The sequence below is a fragment of the Diorhabda sublineata genome, chromosome 4, assembly GCF_026230105.1.
Source record: "Diorhabda sublineata isolate icDioSubl1.1 chromosome 4, icDioSubl1.1, whole genome shotgun sequence".
Lineage (NCBI taxonomy): Eukaryota > Metazoa > Arthropoda > Insecta > Coleoptera > Chrysomelidae > Diorhabda > Diorhabda sublineata.
Window position 1 is genome coordinate 35,944,631 of NC_079477.1, and position 11,503 is coordinate 35,956,133.

At 35.7% G+C, this 11,503-nt stretch overlaps 1 protein-coding gene across 1 annotated transcript; it reads right to left on the reverse strand.

Moving 5' to 3' along the window:
- Positions 1-778: 778 nt before the first annotated feature.
- On the reverse strand, positions 779-6,249 carry LOC130443378 (pickpocket protein 28-like). Its single transcript, XM_056777950.1, has 10 exons — positions 6,146-6,249; positions 5,871-6,065; positions 2,679-2,838; positions 2,481-2,611; positions 2,337-2,424; positions 1,577-1,702; positions 1,362-1,521; positions 1,128-1,293; positions 981-1,078; positions 779-921 (listed from the first exon to the last, which is right to left on the reverse strand). The coding sequence occupies exons 1-10, from the start codon at positions 6,247-6,249 to the stop codon at positions 779-781; spliced, it is 1,371 nt and encodes a 456-aa protein (XP_056633928.1).
- Between the last annotated feature and the right edge of the window lie 5,254 nt (positions 6,250-11,503).

Sequence of the window (11,503 nt, forward strand, 5' to 3'; positions counted from 1 at the left end):
AAGTACCTAAGAGGCTAAACTTAGTTAAAAAGCCCTCTAGGAAGCTGAGGTTTGTTATGGAAGGCTAGTATTTGGTGAAATAGTGATCCAGGGGACTAGTACTACCGAAAAAAGTACCTAAGAGGCTAAAATTAGTTAAAAAGCCCTCTAAGAAGCTAGGATTTGTTATGAACGGCTAGTATTTGGTGAAATAGTGATCCAGAAGACTAGTACTACCGAAAAAAGTACCTAAGAGGCTAAACTTAGTTAAAAAGCCCTCTAGGAAGCTGAGGTTTGTTATGGAAGGCTAGTATTTGGTGAAATAGTGATCCAGGGGACTAGTACTACCGAAAACAGTGCATAAGAGGCTGAAATTAATTAAAAAGCCATCTTGGAAGCTGAAGTTTGTTATGAACGGCTAGTATTTGGTGAAAAAGTTATCCAGGTGGATAGTACTACCGAAAAAAGTACCTAAGAGGCTAAACTTAGTTAAAAAGCCCTCTAGGAAGCTGAGGTTTGTTATGGAAGGCTAGTATTTGGTGAAATAGTGATCCAGGAGACTAGTACTACCGAAAAAAGTACCGAAGAGGCTAAAATTAGTTAAAAAGCCCTCTAAAAAGCTAGGATTTGTTATGAACGGCTAGTATTTGGTGAAATAGTGATCCAGAAGACTAGTACTACCGAAAACAGTACCTAAGATGCTACTATTTATGAAAAAAAGGTTTAGAAAGGTGAGGTTTGTTGAAATATCAACTAGAAAGCTATAATTTGATCTTTAACCTTTCGGAAAATCGATATACTATTTTTTTAAAGATTTTTTTGGGGGTTTTATGGTATTTCTGATGTGACTAGCGCAAGGTGTCACTACGAGGTAATGTAGAATCTCAACGAAGCTCAATAGACTAGCTCCAAGAAACAGAGCCGTTGCGCCACCCATAGATACTGAAAAAAATCGATCAAATCATCATTTTTGGGAATTTTTAATGACGAAAAAGTGTTACCAACTAAATCTAGTTTTCCCCTAACAACGTTTCGCTTAAATCTTTCAGTTGGTAGTCTATCTAATTGCAAATCCACTATGGCGTAATCTTCTTCGATTCTGTAACGAAATTTTCGTTTAAAATGTCGAAAAAAATGACGTAAATCACCTTTTTTTGTCGTCTCTAATGACCGCAACCTCAATTTCGTTGCAACTAGGTAAACAACCGCAAACTAAACCGGTTCTATTCGACCAAGCAGCTTTGAAAACTGATATTTCGTTATAATTATCGTTCAAACATTTGATTCCATCTAAATCGCATTGATTTTCCAAAGCTGGAAAAGAAAAATTCGTTTTTCCTATCGCTAACGTTTCGTATAGCCCCCGTATAGAGGAAACTTACGCGTATTCGGTACGAGATGGTGCGCGCATCGACATTTACTCAACTGCGCACGTTTACGGCATCGCACCGAGCATGCGCTGTAACTATAATATCTATAAACGTCGAAATCGGTTTCTTCTGGAAAACGACATTTTCTTTTATCGATTTCCACGTGTTTCACCTGTAAAATTGAGTATTTTACTGGATTTCGTCGAATTTGGTATTCGTATACTAACTTCCGGTTGATTTTCGATTTCTTTGATGGCGAAATATCTTTCGATGCGCGTATTAGGACTTACGGTTATGATATCTGTTAAAGAAGAAGATAAAGATGGTACATCGAGTGGTCCCAGAACGTAAAGCTGCAAAATTTCATCTATATATTTACCGAATAACGTATCGAAGATGTTTTGGTTGAAAATTTGGTGAAGGCGCCGCGCGTATTCCCCAATTTTTCAAAAGTCGATGCCTGAAGATGTCGCACAGAGTCGAAACTGCGATTTAAAGCTTGGAATCCCATGTGGTAGAGATATTACTATGATTCCTCGAAGGAATCGCGTTCAAAATTCCTAAAACGCGAGGCGCGTCCACCAAAATTTCAAAAAATTCCAAATAACAACACAATACAGATGCCTGAAGGTGTCGTGAAAGGACGAAACTGCGGTTGTGGGCTTCGAATTCTTCGTGGCATACATATTACTATGAATCCTCGAAGAAATCGCGTTCAAAATTCCTAAAACGCGAGGCGCATCCACCAAAATTTCAAATAAATCCAAATAACACAATACAAATGCCTGAAGGCGTCGTGAAAGGACGAAACTGCGATTTTGAGCTTCGAATTCTTCGTGGCATACATATTACTATGAATCCTCGAAGGAATCGCGTTCAAATTTTCTAAAAGGCGAGGCGCATCCACCAAAATTTCAAATAAATACAATATAGATGCCTGAAGATTAAATAAAAGGACGAAACTTGATGAATTGATTCATGACTCACGTTTAAATTCCCCAAAAGTTTCAGTTTTAGACTTCCTGGTCCTAATTTTCTATTGGATACCATTTTAAACGATGGCGGATGCGCTTCTCTGTAAAAATACTTTTTGTTTCCGCCTCGTAGATAATTTTTTCGATATTCACATACCTAGTTTGGAGCGAATTGATCCCGTAGCATGTCCCTAATTCGGTATCGATGATCCTAAAGTATTTGCAACAATCGAATTCCCTTCGATCCCAAATACACGATTTGAATAAATTCCGACAACTGCTACGTACCTGGAAATTCAAATTTCGCGCCTATTTTTCGGTCGAGAGTAAGCGAAAAACAAAAAAAAATTGATACCTGATCGTGGAAATAACGTAAATGTTTTTTGAAGCAATTTTCGTCTCGATTTTGGACGTCGGGGCCGCAAATTTGTAGGGTATATATCGACAGCCCCTTGTAATATACGAGTTCTTTCACTATTTCGTCTAAATTGTAGTCGTGGGGGTCGCCAAATACTCTAAAATAGCCACAAAAATGACGGAAAACTGCAATTCATTCAATTTTGGCGAATTCGCCGGGCGCATTCACCAAATACGGCTACTATAGTTGGAAATAAGGCGAATGCGCTAGGCGCACCCACCAAGTATAACACAATTGTTAAAAAGACGAAGTCTAATCAAAATCTGGTATAAACGAATCCACCGAAATTTTTAATTATATAGTAAATTCACCAAAATACTGCAATCGATGTAAAACTCTGAAAAACTAGAGGTGAATCCGCCAAATTCTCGAATTATATCGTTAATTCTCTCAAATACAACTGCACCAGATGAAAATTTGTTGAAAACGGCTTGCGAATTCATCAAAATTTCCAATTACATAGTAAATTCGCCAGGAAACAGCTGTAATCGATCTAAAACTCTGAAAAACTACAGGCGAATCCGCCAAATTTCCTATTTATATCGTTAATTTTCTCAAATACAACTGCACCAGATGAAAATCTGTTGAAAACGGCTTGCGAATTCATCAAAATTTCTAATTACATAGTAAATTTGCCAGGAAATAGCTGTAATCAATCTAAAACTCTGAAAAACTACAGGCGAATCCGCCAAATTTTCGAATTATATCGTTAATTTTCTCAAATGCAGCTGCACCAGATGAAAATTTGTTGAAAACGGCTTGCGAATTCATCGGAATTTCTAATTACATAGTAAATTCGCCAGGAAACAGCTGTAATCGATCTAAAACTCTGAAAAACTACAGGCGAATCCGCCAAATTTCCTATTTATATCGTTAATTTTCTCAAATGCAGCTGCACCAGATGAAAATCTGTTGAAAACGGCTTGCGAATTCATCAAAATTTCTAATTACATAGTAAATTTGCCAGGAAATAGCTGTAATCAATCTAAAACTCTGAAAAACTACAGGCGAATCCGCCAAATTTTCGAATTATATCGTTAATTTTCTCAAATGCAGCTGCACCAGATGAAAATCTGTTGAAAACGGCTTGCGAATTCATCAAAATTTCTAATTACATAGTAAATTTGCCAGGAAATAGCTGTAATCGATCTAAAACTCTGAAAAACTACAGGCGAATCCGCCAAATTTCCTATTTATATCGTTAATTTTCTCAAATGCAGCTGCACCAGATGAAAATCTGTTGAAAACGGCTTGCGAATTCATCAAAATTTCTAATTACATAGTAAATTTGCCAGGAAATAGCTGTAATCAATCTAAAACTCTGAAAAACTACAGGCGAATCCGCCAAATTTTCGAATTATATCGTTAATTTTCTCAAATGCAGCTGCACCAGATGAAAATCTGTTGAAAACGGCTTGCGAAGTCATCAAAATTTCTAATTACATAGTAAATTTGCCAGGAAATAGCTGTAATCAATCTAAAACTCTGAAAAACTACAGGCGAATCCGCCAAATTTTCGAATTATATCGTTAATTTTCTCAAATGCAGCTGCACCAGATGAAAATCTGTTGAAAACGGCTTGCGAATTCATCAAAATTTCTAATTACATAGTAAATTTGCCAGGAAATAGCTGTAATCGATCTAAAACTCTGAAAAACTACAGGCGAATCCGCCAAATTTTCGAATTATATCGTTAATTCCCTCAAATGCAGCTGCACCAGATGAAAATCTGTTGAAAACGGCTTGCGAATCCATCAAAATTTCTAATTACATAGTAAATTTGCCAGGAAATAGCTGTAATCGATCTAAAACTCTGAAAAACTACAGGCGAATCCGCCAAATTTTCGAATTATATCGTTAATTCCCTCAAATGCAGCTGCACCAGATGAAAATCTGTTGAAAACGGCTTGCGAATTCATCAAAATTTCCAATTACATAGTAAATTTGCCAGGAAATAGCTGTAATCAATCTAAAACTCTGAAAAACTACAGGCGAATCCGCCAAATTTTCGAATTATATCGTTAATTTTCTCAAATGCAGCTGCACCAGATGAAAATCTGTTGAAAACGGCTTGCGAAGTCATCAAAATTTCTAATTACATAGTAAATTTGCCAGGAAATAGCTGTAATCAATCTAAAACTCTGAAAAACTACAGGCGAATCCGCCAAATTTTCGAATTATATCGTTAATTCCCTCAAATGCAGCTGCACCAGATGAAAATCTGTTGAAAACGGCTTGCGAATTCATCAAAATTTCCAATTACATAGTAAATTTGCCAGGAAATAGCTGTAATCAATCTAAAACTCTGAAAAACTACAGGCGAATCCGCCAAATTTTCGAATTATATCGTTAATTTTCTCAAATGCAGCTGCACCAGATGAAAATCTGTTGAAAACGGCTTGCGAAGTCATCAAAATTTCTAATTACATAGTAAATTTGCCAGGAAATAGCTGTAATCAATCTAAAACTCTGAAAAACTACAGGCGAATCCGCCAAATTTTCGAATTATATCGTTAATTTTCTCAAATGCAGCTGCACCAGATGAAAATCTGTTGAAAACGGCTTGCGAATTCATCAAAATTTCTAATTACATAGTAAATTTGCCAGGAAATAGCTGTAATCAATCTAAAACTCTGAAAAACTACAGGCGAGTCCGCCAAATTTTCGAATTATATCGTTAATTCCCTCAAATGCAGCTGCACCAGATGAAAATCTGTTGAAAACGGCTTGCGAATTCATCAAAATTTCTAATTACATAGTAAATTTGCCAGGAAATAGCTGTAATCGATCTAAAACTCTGAAAAACTACAGGCGAATCCGCCAAATTTTCGAATTATATCGTTAATTCCCTCAAATGCAGCTGCACCAGATGAAAATCTGTTGAAAACGGCTTGCGAATTCATCAAAATTTCTAATTACATAGTAAATTTGCCAGGAAATAGCTGTAATCAATCTAAAACTCTGAAAAACTACAGGCGAATCCGCCAAATTTTCGAATTATATCGTTAATTCCCTCAAATGCAGCTGCACCAGATGAAAATCTGTTGAAAACGACCGGCGCCTCCACCAAATTTTCTAAAAATCTCGTCATGCGATAAGCGCATCCGCCAAATTGGCCAAATTACTTACTTATCCGTTACATTCGCTATGTTTTCTTGTTGGTCGGTTTCGCATACGACAACCGAAGGGAAATTCGTGTCCCAATCCAAATAGCTTGTATCGACGACGAAACTGATCGCGTTGTTTTTAAAATCGTCGTAAGCGGAGTAGATCAACAGACCCGTAGCCACCCAACTCAACGTGCAACATACGATCCAAAATAGTCTGAAACGAACAATTCGATAATAAACGATGCTAAACGCACGATCAACGTACGCATTTATGGATATCAATGGAAATATAACCTTTCGGTCCAATGTCTATTGTTTTCTACTACGAATCGATATCCGTGGAAAGAAGAATTCAATAGGTAATTTTTTAATAAAGATTTCGGTGTCTTTTTGGCCATTCTGTCGTTTGGAGACTGAAAAATCGTAAATTGCTTCGTGATTCATGTGGAAATGTTAATGGTCACGTACATGATATTCGAAAATTAGTGAATATTGTGGAAAATGAAAGGAAAATCGAATCGATTCGTATCAATATTTGAATTATTTATGTACTAAAATTCATAATTTTCCTTTGTAATAAAAATTCGATATTGAAATGTTGGATAATTGACTGAATTCGGGATTTTGGCGGACGTGCCAAGCGCATTCGCCTATAAATTCCGTTTACTATACAAAAACTGAGATTTTGGTGAATGTTCCAGGCGCATTCGCCAAAAATAAAAGTTTCAACGTATACAGGGTGAGTCTAAATTGCAAATAAAAGAAATCAGATAGTTTTATCGAAGTTTCAGCGGATACGACCGGCGCAGTCACCAAATATTCGTTTTTTTTTCAAATTTTAAACGAGAAATTAACGTTTCAACGTATACAGGGTGAGTCTAAGTTAAAAATGAACGGAAACAGATGGTTTTATTGAAATATTAGCGATTCTCCTGGCGCATTCGCCAAATATTCGGTTTTTTTCAAATTTTAAGCGGGAAATTAACGTTTCAACGTATACAGGGTGAGTCTATGTTACAAATAAACGAAAACAGATGGTTTTATCGAAATATTAGCGATTCTCCGGGCGCATTCGGCAAATATTCGGTTTTTTTCAAATTTTAAGCGGGAAATTAACGTTTCAACGTATACATGGTGAGTCTATGTTACAAATAAACGAAAACAGATGGTTTTATTGAAATATTAGCGATTCTCCTGGCGCATTCGCCAAATATTCGTTTTTTTTTCCAATTTTAAACGGGAAATTAACGTTTCAACGTATACAGGGTGAGTCTAAGTTCCAATTGAACGAAAGCAGATGGTTTTATTGAAATATTAGCGATTCTCCTGGCGCATTCGGCAAATATTCGTTTTTTTTCCAAATTTTAAGCGGGAAATTAACGTTTCAACGTATACAGGGTGAGTCTATGTTACAAATAAACGAAAACAGATGGTTTTATCGAAATATTAGCGATTCTCCGGGCGCATTCGGCAAATATCCGTTTTTTTTTCAAATTTTAAGCGGGAAATTAACGTTTCAACGTATACATGGTGAGTCTATGTTACAAATAAACGAAAACAGATGGTTTTATTGAAATATTAGCGATTCTCCTGGCGCATTCGCCAAATATTCGTTTTTTTTTCAATTTTAAACGGGAAATTAACGTTTCAATGTATACAGGGTGAGTCTAAGTTCCAATTGAACGAAAGCAGATGGTTTTATTGAAATATTAGCGATTCTCCTGGCGCATTCGGCAAATATTCGTTTTTTTTCCAAATTTTAAGCGGGAAATTAACGTTTCAACGTATACAGGGTGAGTCTATGTTACAAATAAACGAAAACAGATGGTTTTATCGAAATATTAGCGATTCTCCTGGCGCATTCGCCAAATATCCGATTTTTCCAAATTTTATAAGGGAAATTAACGCGTTAACGTATACAGGGTGAGTCTATGTTACAAATAAACGAAAACAGATGGTTTTATTGAAATATTAGCGATTCTCCTGGCGCATTCGCCAAATATTCGTTTTTTTTTCAAATTTTAAGCGGGAAAGTAACGTTTCAACGTATACAGGGTGAGTCTAAGTTCCAATTGAACGAAAGCAGATGGTTTTATTGAAATATTAGCGATTCTCCGGGCGCATTCGGCAAATATCCGTTTTTTTTCAATTTTAAACGGGAAATTAACGTTTCAATGTATACAGGGTGAGTCTAAGTTCCAATTGAACGAAAGCAGATGGTTTTATTGAAATATTAGCGATTCTCCTGGCGCATTCGGCAAATATTCGTTTTTTTTCCAAATTTTAAGCGGGAAATTAACGTTTCAACGTATACAGGGTGAGTCTAAGTTCCAATTGAACGAAAGCAGATGGTTTTATCGAAATATTAGCGATTCTCCGGGCGCATTCGGCAAATATCCGTTTTTTTTCAATTTTAAACGGGAAATTAACGTTTCAATGTATACAGGGTGAGTCTAAGTTCCAATTGAACGAAAGCAGATGGTTTTATTGAAATATTAGCGATTCTCCTGGCGCATTCGGCAAATATTCGTTTTTTTTCCAAATTTTAAGCGGGAAATTAACGTTTCAACGTATACAGGGTGAGTCTATGTTACAAATAAACGAAAACAGATGGTTTTATCGAAATATTAGCGATTCTCCTGGCGCATTCGCCAAATATCCGATTTTTCCAAATTTTATAAGGGAAATTAACGCGTTAACGTATACAGGGTGAGTCTATGTTACAAATAAACGAAAACAGATGGTTTTATTGAAATATTAGCGATTCTCCTGGCGCATTCGCCAAATATTCGTTTTTTTTTCAAATTTTAAGCGGGAAAGTAACGTTTCAACGTATACAGGGTGAGTCTAAGTTCCAATTGAACGAAAGCAGATGGTTTTATTGAAATATTAGCGATTCTCCTGGCGCATTCGCCAAATATTCGTTTTTTTTTTCAATTTTAAACGGGAAATTAAAGTTTCAACGTATACAGGGTGAGTCTAAGTTCCAATTGAACGAAAGCAGATGGTTTTATTGAAATATTAGCGATTCTCCTGGCGCATTCGCCAAATATTCGTTTTTTTTTCAATTTTAAACGGGAAATTAACGTTTCAACGTATACAGGGTGAGTCTAAGTTCCAATTGAACGAAAGCAGATGGTTTTATTGAAATATTAGCGATTCTCCTGGCGCATTCGGCAAATATTCGTTTTTTTTTTCAATTTTAAACGGGAAATTAACGTTTCAACGTATACAGGGTGAGTCTAAGTTCCAATTGAACGAAAGCAGATGGTTTTATTGAAATATTAGCGATTCTCCTGGCGCATTCGGCAAATATTCGTTTTTTTTTTCAAATTTTAAGCGGGAAATTAACGTTTCAACGTATACAGGGTGAGTCTATGTTACAAATAAACGAAAACAGATGGTTTTATCGAAATATTAGCGAATACAGCCGGCGCATTCACCAAATATTCGTTTTTTTCTTTCAAATTTTAAACGAGAAATTAACGTTTCAACATATACAGGGTGAGTCTAAGTTAAAAATGAACGGAAACAGATGGTTTTATTGAAATATTAGCGATTCTCCTGGCGCATTCGGCAAATATTCGTTTTTTTTTTCAATTTTAAACGGGAAATTAACGTTTCAACGTATACAGGGTGAGTCTAAGTTCCAATTGAACGAAAGCAGATGGTTTTATTGAAATATTAGCGATTCTCCTGGCGCATTCGGCAAATATTCGTTTTTTTTTTCAAATTTTAAGCGGGAAATTAACGTTTCAACGTATACAGGGTGAGTCTATGTTACAAATAAACGAAAACAGATGGTTTTATCGAAATATTAGCGAATACAGCCGGCGCATTCACCAAATATTCGTTTTTTTCTTTCAAATTTTAAACGAGAAATTAACGTTTCAACATATACAGGGTGAGTCTAAGTTAAAAATGAACGGAAACAGATGGTTTTATTGAAATATTAGCGATTCTCCTGGCGCATTCGGCAAATATTCGTTTTTTTTCAAATTTTAAGCGGGAAATTAACGTTTCAACGTATACAGGGTGAGTCTATGCTACAAATAAACGAAAACAGATGGTTTTATCGAAATATTAGCGATTCTCCTGGCGCATTCGGCAAATATCCGTTTTTTTTTCAAATTTTAAACGAGAAATTAACGTTTCAACGTATACAGGGTGAGTCTATGTTACAAATAAACGAAAACAGATGGTTTCATCGAAATATTAGCGATTCTCCTGGCGCATTCGCCAAATATTCGTTTTTTTTTTCAATTTTAAACGGGAAATTAAAGTTTCAACGTATACAGGGTGAGTCTAAGTTCCAATTGAACGAAAGCAGATGGTTTTATTGAAATATTAGCGATTCTCCTGGCGCATTCGCCAAATATTCGTTTTTTTTTCAATTTTAAACGGGAAATTAACGTTTCAACGTATACAGGGTGAGTCTAAGTTCCAATTGAACGAAAGCAGATGGTTTTATTGAAATATTAGCGATTCTCCTGGCGCATTCGGCAAATATTCGTTTTTTTTTTCAATTTTAAACGGGAAATTAACGTTTCAACGTATACAGGGTGAGTCTAAGTTCCAATTGAACGAAAGCAGATGGTTTTATTGAAATATTAGCGATTCTCCTGGCGCATTCGGCAAATATTCGTTTTTTTTTTCAAATTTTAAGCGGGAAATTAACGTTTCAACGTATACAGGGTGAGTCTATGTTACAAATAAACGAAAACAGATGGTTTTATCGAAATATTAGCGAATACAGCCGGCGCATTCACCAAATATTCGTTTTTTTCTTTCAAATTTTAAACGAGAAATTAACGTTTCAACATATACAGGGTGAGTCTAAGTTAAAAATGAACGGAAACAGATGGTTTTATTGAAATATTAGCGATTCTCCTGGCGCATTCGGCAAATATTCGTTTTTTTTCAAATTTTAAGCGGGAAATTAACGTTTCAACGTATACAGGGTGAGTCTATGCTACAAATAAACGAAAACAGATGGTTTTATCGAAATATTAGCGATTCTCCTGGCGCATTCGGCAAATATCCGTTTTTTTTTCAAATTTTAAACGAGAAATTAACGTTTCAACGTATACAGGGTGAGTCTATGTTACAAATAAACGAAAACAGATGGTTTCATCGAAATATTAGCGATTCTCCTGGCGCATTCGCCAAATATTCGTTTTTTTTTTCAATTTTAAACGGGAAATTAAAGTTTCAACGTATACAGGGTGAGTCTAAGTTCCAATTGAACGAAAGCAGATGGTTTTATTGAAATATTAGCGATTCTCCTGGCGCATTCGCCAAATATTCGTTTTTTTTTCAATTTTAAACGGGAAATTAACGTTTCAACGTATACAGGGTGAGTCTAAGTTCCAATTGAACGAAAGCAGATGGTTTTATTGAAATATTAGCGATTCTCCTGGCGCATTCGGCAAATATTCGTTTTTTTTTTCAATTTTAAACGGGAAATTAACGTTTCAACGTATACAGGGTGAGTCTAAGTTCCAATTGAACGAAAGCAGATGGTTTTATTGAAATATTAGCGATTCTCCTGGCGCATTCGGCAAATATTCGTTTTTTTTTTCAATTTTAAACGGGAAATTAACGTTTCAACGTATACAGGGTGAGTCTAAGTTCCAATTGAACGAAAGCAGA

Excerpts from the sequence above, each read along its gene's own strand:
- LOC130443378 (XM_056777950.1), bottom strand. The coding sequence starts at position 6,249 with ATGGCCAAAAAGACACCGAAATCTTTATTAAAAAATTACCTATTGAAT. Across the intron at positions 1,522-1,576 it reads AAATCGAAAATCAACCGGAA|GTGAAACACGTGGAAATCGA; the intron begins GTTAGTATACGA and ends TCAATTTTACAG. Across the intron at positions 1,294-1,361 it reads CCATCTCGTACCGAATACGC|CTTTGGAAAATCAATGCGAT; the intron begins GTAAGTTTCCTC and ends TTTCTTTTCCAG.